We start from the raw sequence: 17,628 nt of genomic DNA on the forward strand, positions 1-17,628 counted from the left end.
AATTTTAAGGTACTTAATGTTTAAAGAGAGTTTTACCTTGTTTGTCTTGGTGAAAGTTTTTCCAGCAGTCTTACTACCCTTCAGCTACACTCCTAGATACACTTATCTTTATTTTGAGATAGGCTTTCACTAAGTTGCCTATGCTGGCATTTACATAATTTACATTGGCCCAGCATCCTTTGTGCTAGGGTATCTGGCCTTCACAGTCTTGCCTAAGTAAATCTCAAAAATAACAATTTCAGCAAATATAAGCAACTTTTATAAAACTTATGTATTCTTTGCTTGTGTGTGTGTGTGTGTGTAAAGATACCCATGTACATGTTTTAGTGTTTATATATATATATATATATATATATATATATATATATATATATATTCATCATTTTTTACATTTTTTATCTTTCCCAAAGAACAAAATGTTCTATGTGCCATAGTCAACACTGTTTACTTTTCTATAAGGTCTTTGCTGAAATTTCTCTAACAATTCTGTATTATACATCTGCTGCTTCAATATAGTGCAGTTTTGTTAACAGGAGCTTGGAGCTATTGTGATTATGTGGAAACTAATATCTCTGTGTTAAAGAAAAACTGAAGTTCTGTAAGATCCCTTTGCACTGGATTTAGGCATATCACTCTCATGTGACTCCTGCTTAAAACAACAAGAACAACAACAGTATCTTGGGAAATTTAGATTTGAGTTTCACAATGTGTGTCAAGTGTTTTCTCTTTCCTTTTGACTTTCCTCCTCTTTCTTTTCCCTAGTTTGTGCTTTTTTAGAGGCATAGAGAAGGAGAACGCTCTACCTACCTTGACTTTCAAGAACTATATATTGCAAGAAGCTGGAAGACCATTTAGAGATGTAGCTCGGAAGCAGAGCTCTTGCTTTTCTTATGCAAGGCCCCAAGTTCAATCCCCGGTACTTAGGTGAAGGCAGCTAGGATGAGTAAGTGTGAAAGTTCTTACCATTGATAATGATATATGCTTGGTCTGATGTATGTACTTAGATGGACTGAAGTTGATGTGATGTGTTTATAAAGAGACCTTTTCATGTAGTATCCCCTTAATTTCTCCAGCTTTCACCTTTTTGTGTGTGTGTTATCAGTTATGAATAAAATTAAGAAAAATATAGGAGCATTTATGTTTATCCTATTATTGTAGATTGTATGAGACAGATTCTATTTGAAATGATACATCTGCCCTAATTTCACTGCTAACCAACTTTATTTGTAGAGGGCTTACACACTGTAGTGGACTGAATGTACCCCCAAGGCATCTGTATCTTGAACAGGTGAATAGATGCTGCATCCAGCTAGTACTTGGTTGGGGTTGGGCGATAGCACAGTCCCAGATCTGGCCATTGAACCATACTGATCAGGATGACACTAATTCTGTTCCACTGCTCTGTTGTATGTCTGGAGACCTGTTCTATCAGTGTCCCGTGGGAGGTGTCCACACATTGGTGTCAACTGGAGCCCCTCTCACAGCTTAACTTGTCCTAGACCTTCCATCTCCACCTGCTTGTTTCTTGGGATTGTTTCTTGGGAGTCTTCTTTTCTAAGGAGATTGTTGAGTTGGTTAGAGGCTTGTCTAATATAGAAATCTTCTATTAGGCAAAGTTTGAGTAGCGGTTATCTCACAGCCTACCAGTCTACTTTTTTATTCATCCATAGAGTGTTTTTTTTTTTTTGAGGTGTGACTGTTCTTTCATGAGTAAATCTATCGAATATATTGCCACATATTCACAGGCCTGCTCCTACCACTATCTACTGGTGCACTTGCCACTTAACACATCATGGAAACCCTATTTTCATAGTTCTCATTGGCTGGGGGCTTTCAGCGTCTCCAGAATTTTCCTCTCTTAAAGCAGGAAAAGAGGATGAGTTTTTGCCATCACAACTGTCACTGAAATTTAGAAAATATGCTTAGGTACATATAACTTGAGCAATCTATGTTTTCCTAGTAGAAAACTACCTGGAGAGCGGAAAATAAACCAGGTCCATTGTGATCTGTGATTTGATATTAAAGACACAGCTGGATTTTTGAGCAGCTTTGATGCTTGATCTTTATCTTAAATTTTTCTTAAGGTGTTGACTGAATCAACTGGAACATTTTACCTGTCTTTAACAGTAGCCACAATCATGTACAATTTGAGAAAAGATATCCTAAAAGTCAAGATATACACAAGGCATTAATAAAACAAAGCCTTGGGTTTATAACCTTAATTTCATGCAAGCAATAGCTTGAATGGCTCCTTATTTGTGATGAATACTACACAAGTTTCACAAAGTTCACTTGAAGATCACACAAGATCCTTACATTTTATTTACAATTAACAAAAATGTGTTCCAAAGTATCTTGAGCATCCAGCCTTTAGACCTATGAAGGAGCAATTCTTAAATGATGAGTGTAACCAAGGGTAGAGAAGTATGCTATCTCATGGTCTCCTCCCAGGCAAGATTCAAAGTATCTCTTCTTTGAATCATGCAGGGCTTAAACTTCTTATCTACAGGCATTTGGAAATAGGACCAACGAACTTAGTGTTTATGGAACAGCAACTTTCAATTGAATCTTACACGGGAAGAATAGTTATAGAAAGCCGAACCATCTTGTGTGAATACCAAGAATCAGGACTGGGAAATACTGTCACTTTTGTAACAACAAGAACTCCAAGCCCATTCTCTGGGACAAAGGGAAAGTTAGTCACCTGTTTCTTCTTGAAGTCAACATCAGCCAGGAGCACGTGAAGCCCAGAGATGCTTTTCACTCTCTTTTGGGCTTAAGGACACTCCTTGGTAAACTATTTGATACCTTGCAAACAAGCCTAAAGAACAACCATACACTACATTGTCTGAAAGTATGTTCATGCGTCTTGGGGAATACTCTTATACTTATGTCTCTTATATCTCCTTCTATACTTATCTGCTGGGCGATTGCATGAAATAGTCTTCCAAATAATCCTCAGGTTAAAGATTTCCCTAGCAGGTCTGCCTCTCCCCACACCAAGCTGCTACATCCTGGAACACCATTTATTTGATGCAATTTCTCTGCCCTCAAATCTTAAAGCCTTAATTTCTTATCACCCCACCCCTTTGTCTCCGCACAAGAAAGCTTTATGATATGACAGCGCCACCTTCATCTTTGTATTTCCCATGTTATGTAACATAGCATCTGACAATGCTAAATATGCTTGAAATCTTGGTTCCTACATCTCAAGAATCGTGTTCAAATGCTCCTTAATGCTGTTGTTGCATTTCAAGCCTATTGTTTTATCCTTCTTTGCAGTTATACCAAATTTTTAGTGAAAGGAATAGAACACTTCATTTCATAATTCTTGTGATTTGTTAATACTGCAAACTTTCTCTGCTTGTTTGTTAGATCATACTGTGTGCTGCTAAGTGGGCACACTACTAAGAGATTCTTGTATAGCTAATGGAAGTCTTATAAAATAGCCCATCATTCTTAGAGCCACAGCATGTGGAAAAGTAAAATAAAAAGATGTAAATAGATGGTGCTGTCAGTTTGCGTTAACTTACATGTAATTCACCCTGAACCAGCTTTGCATCTGGATTAACCTCGGATACCCATTATTCCTTCCCAATTATTAGAAAAGTACTCAAAAAAACAACAACTGCTTTTAAAAAACAAGAAAAACTAAACAGTCTAAACCTAATTTATTTACATGCACAGCCAGGAGTCTGATATACAAACACTCTTGAATTCCAGTGTGTTAAGCATCAAGCTTTATTTATTTTTTCATTTCATACCTATAGTACTTTGGCCTGAAGTCTTCACATTCTTCAGAAACAGTATTAATCCCAAAAGCAATCACAGCTTTGAAAAGTTTCCATACATTCTTTTTTATATCCTCTTATCATTTTAAATAAAGAAAGAAAGTGTTTATCATTTCTATTCAGTTACATAGAATTGGAACACTGCTATGTAAAAGAAATCATGCTAGTGCACAGGGATAGAAGGTCAAGCCACTTGGATCTAGGCTACATACAATAAAGTCTTGACCTTGTAAACATTTCCACAGGAGGTAGAACTTAGACATTTGACTTTGGTCAAATAGGTGATAGTAAACAATGATTATAAATTAAAGATATTCTGAAGGCATTGAATATACTTTTCTTCTTTTAGAAACCAAAGATGGAGGAAAATAGAGATTTTTTTTCAATAAGTTAGAAAGTGAAATATTACATCTTTGCAGTGTCTGCATCTTTAAATTTCCATTGGCTTCCATTTGACAGTATTTGAAGTTATGATTAATAATGACTTCACATTTTAGCCTATTTGTGTGCAATACAAGTATCTCCATTCATGTTGGAGTTGTCCAGCACAGCAGTGATCTGAAAATAACATTCAGTCACTGCACCTTCCACCATATCTTCTCTTGTGGCAGCTGGGGGTGAATAATGACATCAATGCAGCCGAGCATTTGAGTTTCATTTGCATTCTACATTATTCATTTAAGTGTCTCCAGCTGTTGTCCCCATAAACACAGTGTTGATGGGTGGTAAAGAGGACACCATTTCTCTGTTGCTTGGTCCATTGGAGTCCAGATTATCTTGCACTGGATACGGATTGGCAGTTCCATACATACACTGGGATGACGATGAAGGAATCTGGCTTTGCAAGTTGGAAGCTACGAGGGGAAACACAACCAATTAAAACCATTTAAAAAATTTATGTATTCTGTATTCTACAAGTGCCACTCACTCACTTTGGACCTTTTATGGTTTTTGCATCTAGCACTTAGATGCTGCTTGAAATGCTTGAATCATGCTTGTACATGATTCACCTGAACAATAATGTTTTCTTTGATGTTCACACTTGTTCTTCTCCTATGTATTATTTCTACATATTTAACAGAGAAAACGCAATATTATATTACATTCTGTCACTAAAATATGCCTTTACTACTTCTACTTCCTGTCTGCACCTCTCATCACTATCTCTCCCTAGACACATATAGTAGCCTCAGTCTCTTACCTTTTGGAGAAGATCTAGAAAGATCAGGCTGATATGTAAAGCAGTTTCTACTCTCTTTCAGATGACCATGATTTATACTCTAGGAACAAAATCCAGTTTTCTTGCTGTGATTCACAGAATTCTACAGAAACTGACTTTTGAGATTTACTCTGCTCCTCTCTCTCTCATATGTTTAGCTTCTCAAGAGACATTGTTTTCTTTCTGCTCACTGAAATTTGCAACTTTTCCTCTTGAATTCAGAGGCTCTGTAATGACTGTTTCTTCTGTCTAGATCTTCTTCATCTGATTCCCAGTGTTTCTGGATTTCCCAACTCTCAACTCAAATGTCTCTACCTCAGGATTCCATTCCTGAAACCTGCCTCAGAGAACTCCCACTTTGCCAGTCACCACTATACATACTTCCAAAAACTTTAAATTATCTTTTAATGATCTATTTTAGGTGATGGTCTCAAGTAATAGATTTTATCATAGAATGTACACATATACTATATTCACAACATATATTCTTTATACTTGTTCTGATTTGTTCCCATCCCCCATGGACCTTCTCCATACTCAGACCCCTCCCCAGCTAGTTCCCTCTTTCCCAATTAAGTCCATCCCATTCATTCCACTACTATATATTTTCCATGTCTATTAAGAGTTCTTCCTCCTTTCTCATGATCCTTCATGAACTACATGCATACACATATATAAATCTCTCTCTCTCACGCACACACGTACACACACAGAGACACACAGACACACAGACACACAGACACACACACACATACACACACACACACACATATATATATATATATATATATATATATATATATATATGTATATATATATATACACATGTTTCACATATGAGAGAAATCATGTGGTAGTTATCTTTCTAATGAAATTATCTTTGCAATGTATTCATTTGTATATTCATCATTTTACTCTCCCCTTTCTACAGCATAAACTTTCTCCAAGAAGAAACTATGTTCTAATTACCTCAGTATCCTCATACCCAGTATCTGATATATAGTTGCTCTGAAAACCCTCCTTAACATGCTCAAGAGGTGAACATCCTTATTGCATGGTTGATTCTTTCTCTTGTCCAGGCAATGTGCTCTCCATCTCTAAGGAGTAGGAATCCTAACTAATGAGGCCCCCCTGTGCTTATTCACGAGTTCTCTTTCCCCTTTCACTCTGATGCCTGGTTTGCCATTTGCTCATTAGCCAGCTCTGACAGCTAAAGCTTAGACTCCACCATACTTCCAAGTCATGTTCCATCAAAGCTTTCATTATCTTTACAAGTAAACAGAGCTAATAGTAACAATAGCAACACGGTACATTTTAGTCTGATGGTGAGGACACTTCCTGAAGTGCAATTTTCTGCTTCATTAGAGTACCCTAGAAGCAATGACTATTAGCAGATAGCAGGAGATGAGTTACTAGACTGTTCAGGGCACATTTGTGATGGCCACAGGAAAGGAAGAAGTACTTCCTATTGAATTATTGGAAAAGTACACTGAGGGATGAGAGATGGAATTTATTTCATCTTCTCAGTGCTTCTATTGGGTGTCATGTACCCTTCACTTACACTAGTATAAAAATGAATTCCATTGAAGATTTCAGGTGTCTCATATAGACATCAACACTATTTTTGATATATGATGGATGCATACTTCCTCAATGATACTTCAGTATTAGTTTTCCAAACTAAATGTATATATTGCTTCAGGTTCAACACTTATGTTATCAGTCATAACTTATTCATTAATACATATTTCTACATATTTAACAGAGAAATTTCTGTTTTAGACTATATGTGTGTATATATTTAAGGCTGTTAGCTTGGTGCTAGAAATGAAACCCTGGGCTTCACACATGACAGGCAAGTAAGTGTTCTACTGTGAAGCCCCTAGATTTGTTTGGACTAGTCCATCACTCATTGATTTGCTAAGTTTCTTCTGTGCAGCCAACTAGGCAGTGCATCTAGTGCCTTCGTAGATGAGGCCAAGATTGAAAGAAGCAGCTAGAAGACTTTGTAGCAGGCGCACTGATTTGCTCATGTTGACTTGGATTATATGTTATATATAACAGTAAAAAATAGCAACCGGTTCTGCAAGGGTACTCAATCTCGTTTTTTACAAAAGATTCAGAAAATACTAGCTGCCACCATTACAGGATTTTTGTTTACTACTGTAAACACTCAGCGTGGTATTGGATGCTGATGGTGATCATGGAGAAGAAAGATCACTCTTGACACTGCCTAGTGAGTCCAAATGATGGTCATAAGAAAATGAGAAAAACATATCTCTTTTTCTCATATAGTTCATTATCATTTCAAATGCCTTTGTCTAGCTGTAGTAAAATTTATATATATAGTAAATATAAGTTGTTACTTCTGGATAAAATAACAGATCTTAAAGAAGGTGTGTAGTAATCATTTCAAAGACTGAGAAATGGAAATTTATTCTTTACTCAAACACAAAATCATAACATAAAATAATGATAAAATTACCTTAGGGCCATTCAATACCCCCCACACCCTACCAGGTCATTCTGCATAGATAAAGTTCATCACTTCTTAAGATGCTTTCAATGGCTATGAAAACAATTTACCTACTACAGGAGTACGACATGCAGCAGGAGAGGCTGTGTCTGCATAAAATGAGTTGTTCTGCTTCCGGCTGCTGTCATCTAAAATGTTAAGTGGATCGTGGATATCACTGTACGGAGGCAGGGAGCGAACAGTGCTAATGACGGAAACATGTTGATTCACCATCGATCCGAGCCTATGTGTCTCTGAGTAGTTTATATTGTTTCCATAGTATCCTAGAATGAGACAGGTTGAGAATATTCTATTTACTTGCTACTGAATCACCCCCAGGAAAGGCAAAAGAAACAACATAGCTGGGTGTAGTCCTAAAAATATCAAATAGTCAGTATGATTTATATTAGCTTGAAGCTTGAACTTATGCTTTAATATATAGTATGCTTTAATATATAGTATATAATATATAATATAATAGTTTTTAGTTCAAAGGTAACTCGCATATTATTAATTTTGAAACTGACTATACATTTTCCATATTTTCCATATCTAAATTGATAAAACATATCTATGGAGATACAAGTACTGCTAGCCCTTTAAATCATAATACTTCTCAAACAAAATGACTACATACAGAACTCGTGTTCATGAAGAAACACAGGCCTCCTACACTTTGGAGAGAGTATTTTTAAAAGTTTAATAAATCCAACAGTCTCTCTATCTCAACTTCAGGTTTTTTTGTTTTCTTTTATTTTTAAATAAATAGATAATACTGGTTTTAGAGCTGATCTTTAAAATACACTGTTAATTCTCTGAAATTCTTTTCCATTGAAAATATTTTCAAAGGACAGAATACTCTTTTTTGATTGTATCTGGCATAAGGTTAGACTTTTTAAAAATCATGTATAAAAAAGTCAATAAAGCCACAAGAATTAAGGAATTATGTTTGGATGTGGCAGATACACTCTAAAAGCAGCCAAGGGTCTATGATTTTTGCATTTTTGCTGGATATTATGATGCTGAGCAGAGGTGAAACTCAGTGTCAGATTTTGCTTTGCTGCCTTCTCAAAGGCCAAAAAACATCTATAAAAGTTACATACCATTAGTAGAATTAGAAGGCAATGTTGATCCTTGGCAGTTGCCAGCTCCTGCATTACTAAGGAAATTGAAGCTTCCTGTATTCAAAAACTGCATGCTGTGTGACTCTTGTGTGTGGGGGGATGGTCCATAACTGGAAGGTGGTCTGGAATTATATGGAGACCCAGCACAATTGCCACCAAAGAAGTCTCTAGAAAGCTGCTGTTCAGTCCAGGCCATGCACCGCCCATGCTCTGCACGGTGAGCATAGAGGCTTGACCCAGGGTGAGACTGTGCCCTGAACACAGTCTGGTAGTTAGAGTTGGTCCCATAAAAGTCATGGTTGGCTGGAGGGAGCGTCGGATAAATTGGTTCTGCATATGTTGAGCAGTGTGTTGAAGCTGAGAGAACAGTGCCCACGCTTGGAGGTCTGCCCGCCATTGGCCCTTGGTTAATAACACTTCCTCTGTTTGCTATGGCTGGAGAAATAGGTGGTGTCATCAGATGGCCAGTACTTTGGGAAAGCTCTATTTGACCTGGAAAAAAAGTGAGACCATTCTATTTGTAGTATGGTATGTAGATGAGATCATGTCTTTAAAAGCAATCAAATGATTTATTAATCTACCCTTCATTCCAACTTAGTAGTGCCTCCCTTCTGTAAATAACTGGAGAATGTGTATGCATACAAATTCATAATCATAGAATCATAGAATCAGAGACTCAGGAGGATGGGGAGGAGCTAGAGTATGTAAAGAAAGGGAAGAACATCATCAAAATATATTGTATGAAATGTATTTTAATTAAAAAATAACTCACAAATAGGAGGGGAAATGCAGTGTGATACACACTGTACCATAACAAACCCAAAATGAATGGATAATGATTTGACCTTCAGTAATAAAAAACTGCACTAACATCACAATTCCCACTGTTTCACAGTCAGCTGAACACAGCACACAAACACCACTGAAGACCAAGGATTCACCACTTTCACTCCCTGAGCCTGTGGCTTTCAATTGATGCAGTTAAGCCACAGCACCACAAGTCCCCTCTTGTTTTAACATTCTGCGTGCCCAATAAATCAGTCTATCAAATGGTGCTTTTGTAACAGTCCATGAGCCAATATTATATTTAAAATAAACTCTAACATTTCATTCAAGTCACTGAAAACTTATTTTGCTGCAAAGCACAAAATTACTGCATCGTTTTCCTAAAGTGGCTGGAAGAGAAAACTCATCGAAGCCAAAATCAAATAAGCAATCCTATTCTAAAATGCCTTTTCTGTTATTTTGTTCATCTGAGTGTTTTGTCTGCATGTACATCTGTCTACCACATGTGTGCCTGGTGCTTGAGGAGGTGGTGAGCCTCCATATGGGTGCTGAGAATCAACCCCGAACCTTTGCAAGAACAACACGTGCTCTTAACCACTAAGCCAATTCTGCACCTAGCAACAGTTTTTAATGGCATGATTTTGCCATCTAACCCAGCCTGGAGTGAACTCATGATGTTCTTACATCAGTCTCCTGAGTGCTGGGCTTATAGATGTGTGCCACCTTGCCTGAAAAGCTGTCCACATTAAATCTTCAAAGTATCTTAGGGATTTTATGCATATCTAACATGTTTTCTTCTGTTAAATGAAGAGACCTAGTCATACTTGATATGAGTCACCATCCATGCGCATGATAACTACATTTGTAATAACATAAATATGAATGCTAATGGCAAAAATGATAAATATAAACCCACAAATATTTTTAATCCGCCTAAATATTTTTTCTCTGTGGCATTCCTGGGAGTGTTGAGAGAAATAAAAGAATGAGTCTTCGGCGATGTGCTGGGAAGTCCCGTTAAGGGCGTCTTCATTGCTTCCCCCACATACCTGGGAGTGGCATGCTCTCAGTGTTCTCAGCCGAGAATGGGTGCAGAGCAGGGGGGACGGGTCCAGGCTGGCTGGAAGGCAGGGGGACATAGGATGTCTCCATGTGGCTTTCATTCTTCACAGTGTCACTGGAAAGGGAGCTGCCCTTATTTCGGTTGGCCAGAAAGCAGGAGCTCGGGGAAGCTGTGAAGGCAGCTTTACTTGCATCTGGAAGGATCATTTTAAAATGATGCGGAGGAGATTACATGATACTCCTTATTGACACGCCCAAGCAAAAGATATTGAACGTGGCTCCTGGTTGGGTAATGAACCTGCAAACTCCTGCATAATACTTTCCATAGGAAACAGGCTGGAAGCTTTGTGGTCAGTGATGGTGCTGTGTTTATTAGCTGAGTATTTGTAGGTAGGTATATTCTGAAGGGTACTGAACCACTGCGCTAAACAGTCTTCAAAATGCAGGCTTCTCACCAGAAATGGGCCAACCACTTTTACACTAAACTCTTGTATTTCTACATGTGTTGCCTTGAATTACAATGATTTGTGGGGAGAGTACAGCAGACTTCTCTTTAACTCCATCGAAAGTCTCAGAAATTAAGAACCTAAGTTGTGTAAATTTCCAGTTTCTATTGAAGAGATCTTTCACTGCTGTATCTACATGGAGAGGAAAGGGTGCTCCCAATCAGTATTCAGATATGATACCAGTGGTCCTGAGTGTGGAGGAAAACTGAGAATACCATGAACCCACTTGTGTACCTGCAGATCCTTAAACTTAGACCTAAACAAAGAGATACAAAAAGCATAACGGCCATTTAAGTTACCTGAGTTCTTCATATGCTTGTCCAATAAGTTCTGTAGTTCCTGCTCTTTGTCATTATTAAACTGAGTCTCCATGGCCAGGAGAATGTACTCATCCAGAAGCATCCGGATCAAGTGGAAAGAGCCTAGTGTATAGAAGAGGGGGCATGCACAGGAGAAAGGAGGGCGAGGGGGGAAAAGGAAAAAGGAGAAACGTTATCTTTGTGACCATCTCACTGCACTTTACAAGGAACAACTGAAATAAACAAATACATGTTGGACTTTCAATGACCTGCTAAGACCAACATGCTTAACTTGGGTCTCTAATCTTTCTGTGTACCTCCTGCCCAGCTCCCTGTGTGCACTGTCTTGCCAGCCCTTTGGCCGCTAATTACATCAAAGGAAAAGTCGGATGAAAGTGAGACAGGCTTTATGCTTTAAGAGGGCACACACCGGAGTATGATAAGCTTGAACCCGGGGAGAATGAGCTCTCTTCTGCTTGAGTCCTGTTTACTTTGTACTAAATAATTAGATGATGGCCAACAGGGTCTGAAAATTTTATCAAATAAGGTGTCTCTCGGGCCTGAACCATATTTGATTTAAAAATAACAACAAATGAAGTCATTATCATGCAACAGGTGGACTGGAAAGTGTAAACTTCTTTGAACTGTTCAATGGATTTCCTAACGAAAGTCTTTCTTCATGCTAAAGTTGGGCTTTGGTGCTCTGCATTTTAAGAAACTTGAAACATAAGAATAGCTATTCTAATGATTAATTAAATTATACAATTTTAAAATTAAATTTAATAATTTATTTTATGTTGACTTTTCAATCCATTATCCGACTTTAATTCCATCAAACCCTAAATGAAACCTTAGTTGACCCTAGCCTGTTTAGTATTAAGAAAAGTTCTTAAAATGCAATTCGATGTCTATAAGTTTAGTATTGTAATTCAGAATTAGCAAGTCAGAAAGTTCAGGGCAAAGTAGATATGCAATTTTTGAAAGAGTGAAATTAGCTCAATTGTGGGCTAATTTCATTATGGGTTTAGAGATGAAGTAAGACAGTTCAGAAACGTAGGTGCCTGTGCCTTCCAAGTTACACATTGGTTCTTCAAGTGCAGCTATATGGATACCCAGGAAAGACCAAAATTATGGCCATGCTCTACATCTAGAATAGTTCCCCAGGAGAATGTCTCAACTATTGTTTTTTGTTTGCTTGCTTTATGTAGAAAATCTAGGCAAGCACTTCTACTCATGATTTATGTAAACTGATTTTATTTGCATCATCTCCTCAAACACCTGTGCTTTATTATGTAAAGAAACATTCCTCATACTGGTCTAGGTAAAGCCTCAATCAAAGAAACAGTGTTAGGAGTTAATACTGCAGGAAGTCTGGTTCCCAAAGGTAGCCAGCCCCTAACTACCATTCTCAACATGACTGGTGCTCAGATGTGTTTTGAGAAGGAAAAAGTAATTAGCAAACTGTTGAGAATGGATGGCCAGGGAATGAGTGGAATCATTCAGAAATCAGTCATTGTAAAGCACACTGGATACCGAAACTTGATGCGTTGTTCAAGGTAAGATTATGCATTACACGGGCACCGAAAAAGCTCCATTTGAGCAGAAAGTCTTGAGCCCTCTTCTTCAGAGATCTTCCATTTTGTTTGCTCATCTAAAAATAAAAGACCAAACGGAAGCTGTGAAATCTCTCTTCTCACTGCGCCTGTGCCCTGTTCAGGCAACTAGGTAGAGAAAACTGTCTGAGAAGCAGAGAGATGGTGTGGCTCCATACTTATTTCATCAAATAAAGTGATTTGTCCAGGGATATTTTAACTTCAGCCTGTGGTTCTGGTTTGCCTCTTTAGAGGCACTGCATTTTTATTCTTTATAGCTTAGTTTCCTATTAGAATTAAACTATAAGTTGAAATAATTTACAGGCTATTTCTATCTCCTTTTAAAAAAGATGAAGCTTTAAGAAGGGCAGACGTTATATATGAAGCGAGGGCTGCACTTTTCTGTCAATGATTAACTGGCTTCCCTGGTCCTGAGCGAGAGTCTGTTTTCCTTCCAGAACAAAAAGTCCCCAGACTATAACCCGTTTCCTTGATATGGAGCAGCTTGAGCCAGCTAGTGAGGGACATATTTGTTCTCAATGCCTCTCTTCATGATGGATGACTTGAAGGTTAACTGAATGAGTTGAAGAAACCAAACAGAAAATGTAAAATTGTGACCTTTCAGAATCAGAATTTCAAATGCACGAGATCACAGTTCCAGTCAGTCTTAAGAAAATCTGCCTTTTTTTTTGGGGGGGGAAAGGCTCAAGTCTTTTCAGTTTCTAAGTTTATTTTTAACCTAAATGCTCTCATATAGGTGTAACTTTAAACACTGATACAGAAAAAATAGCATCCCGAAGCTTTAGATTAAGAAAGAAACAGAACCAACTTCGTGTCTAGTTCTGCCAAGCCAGTCACATTCCTAATTTTGATATTTGGGTCATTCAATTTTATATGGTTTCAAAATCTTTACAAAGCATTTTAAAATTTTAAATTAACATACATTCTATTAAATATCATTATGGTATTGTTAAACAAAGTGTATTTTAATAGATGTTCCTTTCCTCTCCTATTGCTACATTCACATTCCCCATAATCCACTGAGTCTCTTACCTCTTTATCTTACTTGTCCTTTTCCCACCCCATCCTTCCTCATCACCTGTTTTCACCTGGCTTCCTTTCTTGGCTTTATGGGCAGTTATACTGTGATACATTTGAATTTTCAAGCCCAGGATCGTGTATGAGGAAGAACATATGGTATTGCTTTTTTTGAGTTTGGATCACCTCACTTAATTTTTCAACAAACTTCATTCTTCTTTACAGATGGAAAAAAAATCCATTCTGTATATGTCCCACATTTTCCCTACCTAATTCATCTGTTGATAGCTGTCTAGGTCGGCCCCATTTTCTTGTTATGACAAATACACAAAATATGGTTTAAAAATCCACTGTCTGGACCTTTTCCACACCCATCCAAAGATTACAGCCAGGTTAGCATTTTTTCTCTTAAAAATATTTTCTGAATTATTCATAAAAATACCTTAATAACTCTCTGTTCTACCACAGTATCCAACCATTCAATAAATGCCTCCACTGTAGCATTCTTCTTAAGGAGATCCTTCAGTTCTTGGAACACAGTGATAGAGTCATCTACCATGTCAAAAAAAAGAGGAGAATGAGCGGGAGGAGGAGGGAAATGAGGGGGAAGAGGAGGAGGAGACAGAGGAGGAGAGGAAAAAGGAAGAGGGAGGGGAGCAGAAGGGGAGGAGGGGAAGAAGAAGGAGAAGAGAGAAAACAAACAATAGTTGGGAAGAGGAAGTGCATCAATGGGAGGGGGAGAATGCAGTAATTAAAGGTAAATATAATCAACAACATTATATACTTATGTGAAAATCTCATTGTAAAACTTGTTATTATGAACAACTAATAGTTGATAATTAAAAACTAAAATATGTTACAATCACTTTGAACCCAAGATACACCTTGAACTATAAAACATTAGTAATTTTATGACATAAAGAGGAAATGGAGATGGATAAATGTGTGAAATGAGCTAATGATTTAGCCTGATAGTGGTAACAACAATATTTAGTGTAATCATTGGGGTATCTGTCTTAGGATATACTGAAATATAGGTTTATACTTTTAAAATGTACATTTATCCATGTTCTTGATGAGAATAAGTAATATAATGAATATTCCTTTTTAATTCAGTATTTTTTCCATTGGATGAAAGTAACTAATTAGATGACTCAAAAGCTAATGAATGGTGCAAATTAGGCTTGTTAATTTTCTGCTTTCTGAAGGACTCTACAAATAAAGTCCAGCACTGAAGAGCTGAGCTATTTACACAAATAGCAACCTTAATAAACTTTAAGAAGACAGATTAGGATTATCATTGAAGAGTTTGAGGTCTTCTAAACCACAAGGTGTAACATAGCATTTTTCCCAACAGAAATGAGGCTTGATGCATGACCCTTAAGAGCAAGGCATTCCTTGAGCCATGTTCTGTAGACAGGGCAGTTCTGTCTGTCAGACAGAACATGATGGGAAACTAGTTTGCTGCTGCTACAACTTGGTATTGAACACAGCTGTGTAGTCACGTACATGGGTTATGGTCACAGTCAAGTAGCCTAATCCTTGATCAAATCTCTGCTTTCAAAAGCATTGTTTATATGTTTTACGTGCTTTAACATGTGAAGCTTTAACATGTTTCACATGCATATAAACACCATCTTTATATGTTTCACATGCTGCACAATGACAGGAGCATGGAACACATACAAATGTGTTCACATGACATATAACAGTGGAAGAAATTTCAGAAAGCTCAAAGCCATTTGTATTGCTTCCAGGTTATTTGGGTTATTTCTAGACAGTGAAATAATCAGTTACTTTTCTTTTCTTCAATATTTCCCACAGTAAATATATCTTTGAAAAGAGAGCATTTTTATTAAAGATGTTTCTGTAAGAGATTCTTCAATAGCAGCAATTTTGCTGTCAGAGACATTCAGTATCACTTAGAGCAGTGGTTCTGAGCCTTTCTAATACTGTGGCCCTTTAATATAGCTCTTCATGTTGCAATGACTCCCAACCGTAAAATTATTTTCATTGCTACTTCATAGCTGCAATTTTGTTATTGATATGAATTGTAGTGTAAATATCTGGTATGCAGGATATTTGAAATGCAGCCCTTGAAAGGGTCCTTGATCTTTCCCACTCACAAAAGGGGTCACAATCTGCAGGTTGACAACCTCTGATCTAGAGACACTTTGGGTTGTCACAACTGGACAGAATGGTTCTCCTAGCACCTAGTACACAGAGACAAATGCTGCCCTTAAATATCTTACAAAGCTTGGCATACCCTCCCAGTCATGCTACCAACCAAGAGGTCAGCAGTATCAAAGTCAGGAGATTCTATTGTTATCTGAGCAGACTCACGTTCACTGTAGATGTCAGATTCCGTGTCTGGGCTGTTGGATATGGTAAGAAGAGCCTGAGATCCAATGCTATTTAAGTCAACCTTTTCAATATCAGATACCATGGCATTCACCACATGCTGGTCAAAGAGAGCTGGTCTGGCAATCTACACATAGTCAAAAAAGACAATAAACTGCATCAATTATAGTCTACTTATAAAAAAAAAATTAACTTTGATAAAAATAGCTTCTTGAAGAAAAACAACCATAAGTAACTTCTCTCTTGAGTGTGTCTGTGGGTAAATACACATTCTTATTTATGTATATGCACGTGTCTTTGTGGAGATCCATGGTCTGCGTTGGGTATCTTCCTCGGTCTCCACACTTTTTTGAGACAGAGTGTCTCACTGAACCTGGAACTCACGGATTCAACTAGCCTGGATGGGCAGAAAACCCCTGGGATCCATGTCTCTTAGTCTCCCCTGCACCAACCGTCCAGGTGTAAGCTGCTGTCACAGCTTCTGTGTGGGTATTGGTCCTCAAGCCTGCATGGCAAATATATTATTGACGGAATTATCTCCTCTGGTCAAACTTATTACTCATTTTAAAATACTGAGACACATGATTGTTTGTGAGACAGATTTGAAGTTTCTTTTAAGATTAAGAAAATGAAAATAATATTTTTGACCCATCATCACAAAACGTGTTAATTTAAAAATAACATTTTAAAAGCTGGGGTGCTGGTGGCCTGTGCCTTTAATCTCAGCACTCAGGAGGCAGATCAAGGCCAGCCTGGTCAATGAAGCAAGTTCCAGGACAGCCAGGGCTACACACACACACACACACACACACACACACACACACACACATGCCAAAAAAAGAAAAAAGAAAGAAAAAAGAAAGGTAAAGGAAAGGTAAAGGAAAATAAAAGGGAAGGGAAGGAGAGGAGAAGAGAGGAGAGGAGAAGAGGGGAGGGGAGGGGAGGGGAAGGGAGGGGAGGGGAGGGGAGGGGAGGGGAGAGGAGAGGAGAGGAGAGGAGAGGAGAGGAGAGGAGAGGAGAGGAGAGGAGAGGAGAGGAGAGGAAAGTAACATTTAAAATGTTATGTTATATTTCCTATCTGGACTTATGACTAGGTTCTGTTGTTATTTTGCTTTGTTTTGTTGTTTTTTGGTTTTATTCAGGATACCGAACACCTCCCTAAAGCCAACAATTATAGCACAGTAATAACTGTATGTGGTATTCCTATCTATGAATTAGTTTGCTGCTCCCTATCTAACAGTGACTGTCAGTAGCAGTTTAAAGTGCAGAAGGCATGGAGGTTTGAGAACATTCAATATCACACAGACAGGCTAGAGAGATGGCTTGAAGGGTAAA

The 17,628-nt window shown here is 37.8% G+C and overlaps 1 protein-coding gene across 1 annotated transcript in view; it reads right to left on the reverse strand.

Annotated features, from left to right (window-relative positions):
* Positions 1–4,469: 4,469 nt before the first annotated feature.
* Positions 4,470–17,628, reverse strand: part of Rfx6 (regulatory factor X6) — a 52,737-nt gene continuing 39,578 nt past the window's right edge. The window contains exons 12-19 of the mRNA XM_052164302.1: positions 16,276–16,420; positions 14,375–14,484; positions 12,836–12,953; positions 11,303–11,425; positions 10,485–10,691; positions 8,629–9,141; positions 7,597–7,809; positions 4,470–4,645 (exon numbers count right to left, since the gene is read on the reverse strand). Coding sequence (XP_052020262.1) covers positions 4,470–4,645; positions 7,597–7,809; positions 8,629–9,141; positions 10,485–10,691; positions 11,303–11,425; positions 12,836–12,953; positions 14,375–14,484; positions 16,276–16,420 — 1,605 coding nt within the window. The remainder of the gene's footprint in view (positions 4,646–7,596; positions 7,810–8,628; positions 9,142–10,484; positions 10,692–11,302; positions 11,426–12,835; positions 12,954–14,374; positions 14,485–16,275; positions 16,421–17,628) is intronic.

This window comes from Apodemus sylvaticus, chromosome 19 (genome assembly GCF_947179515.1).
Source record: "Apodemus sylvaticus chromosome 19, mApoSyl1.1, whole genome shotgun sequence".
In the NCBI taxonomy this organism is placed as follows: Eukaryota; Metazoa; Chordata; class Mammalia; order Rodentia; family Muridae; genus Apodemus; species Apodemus sylvaticus.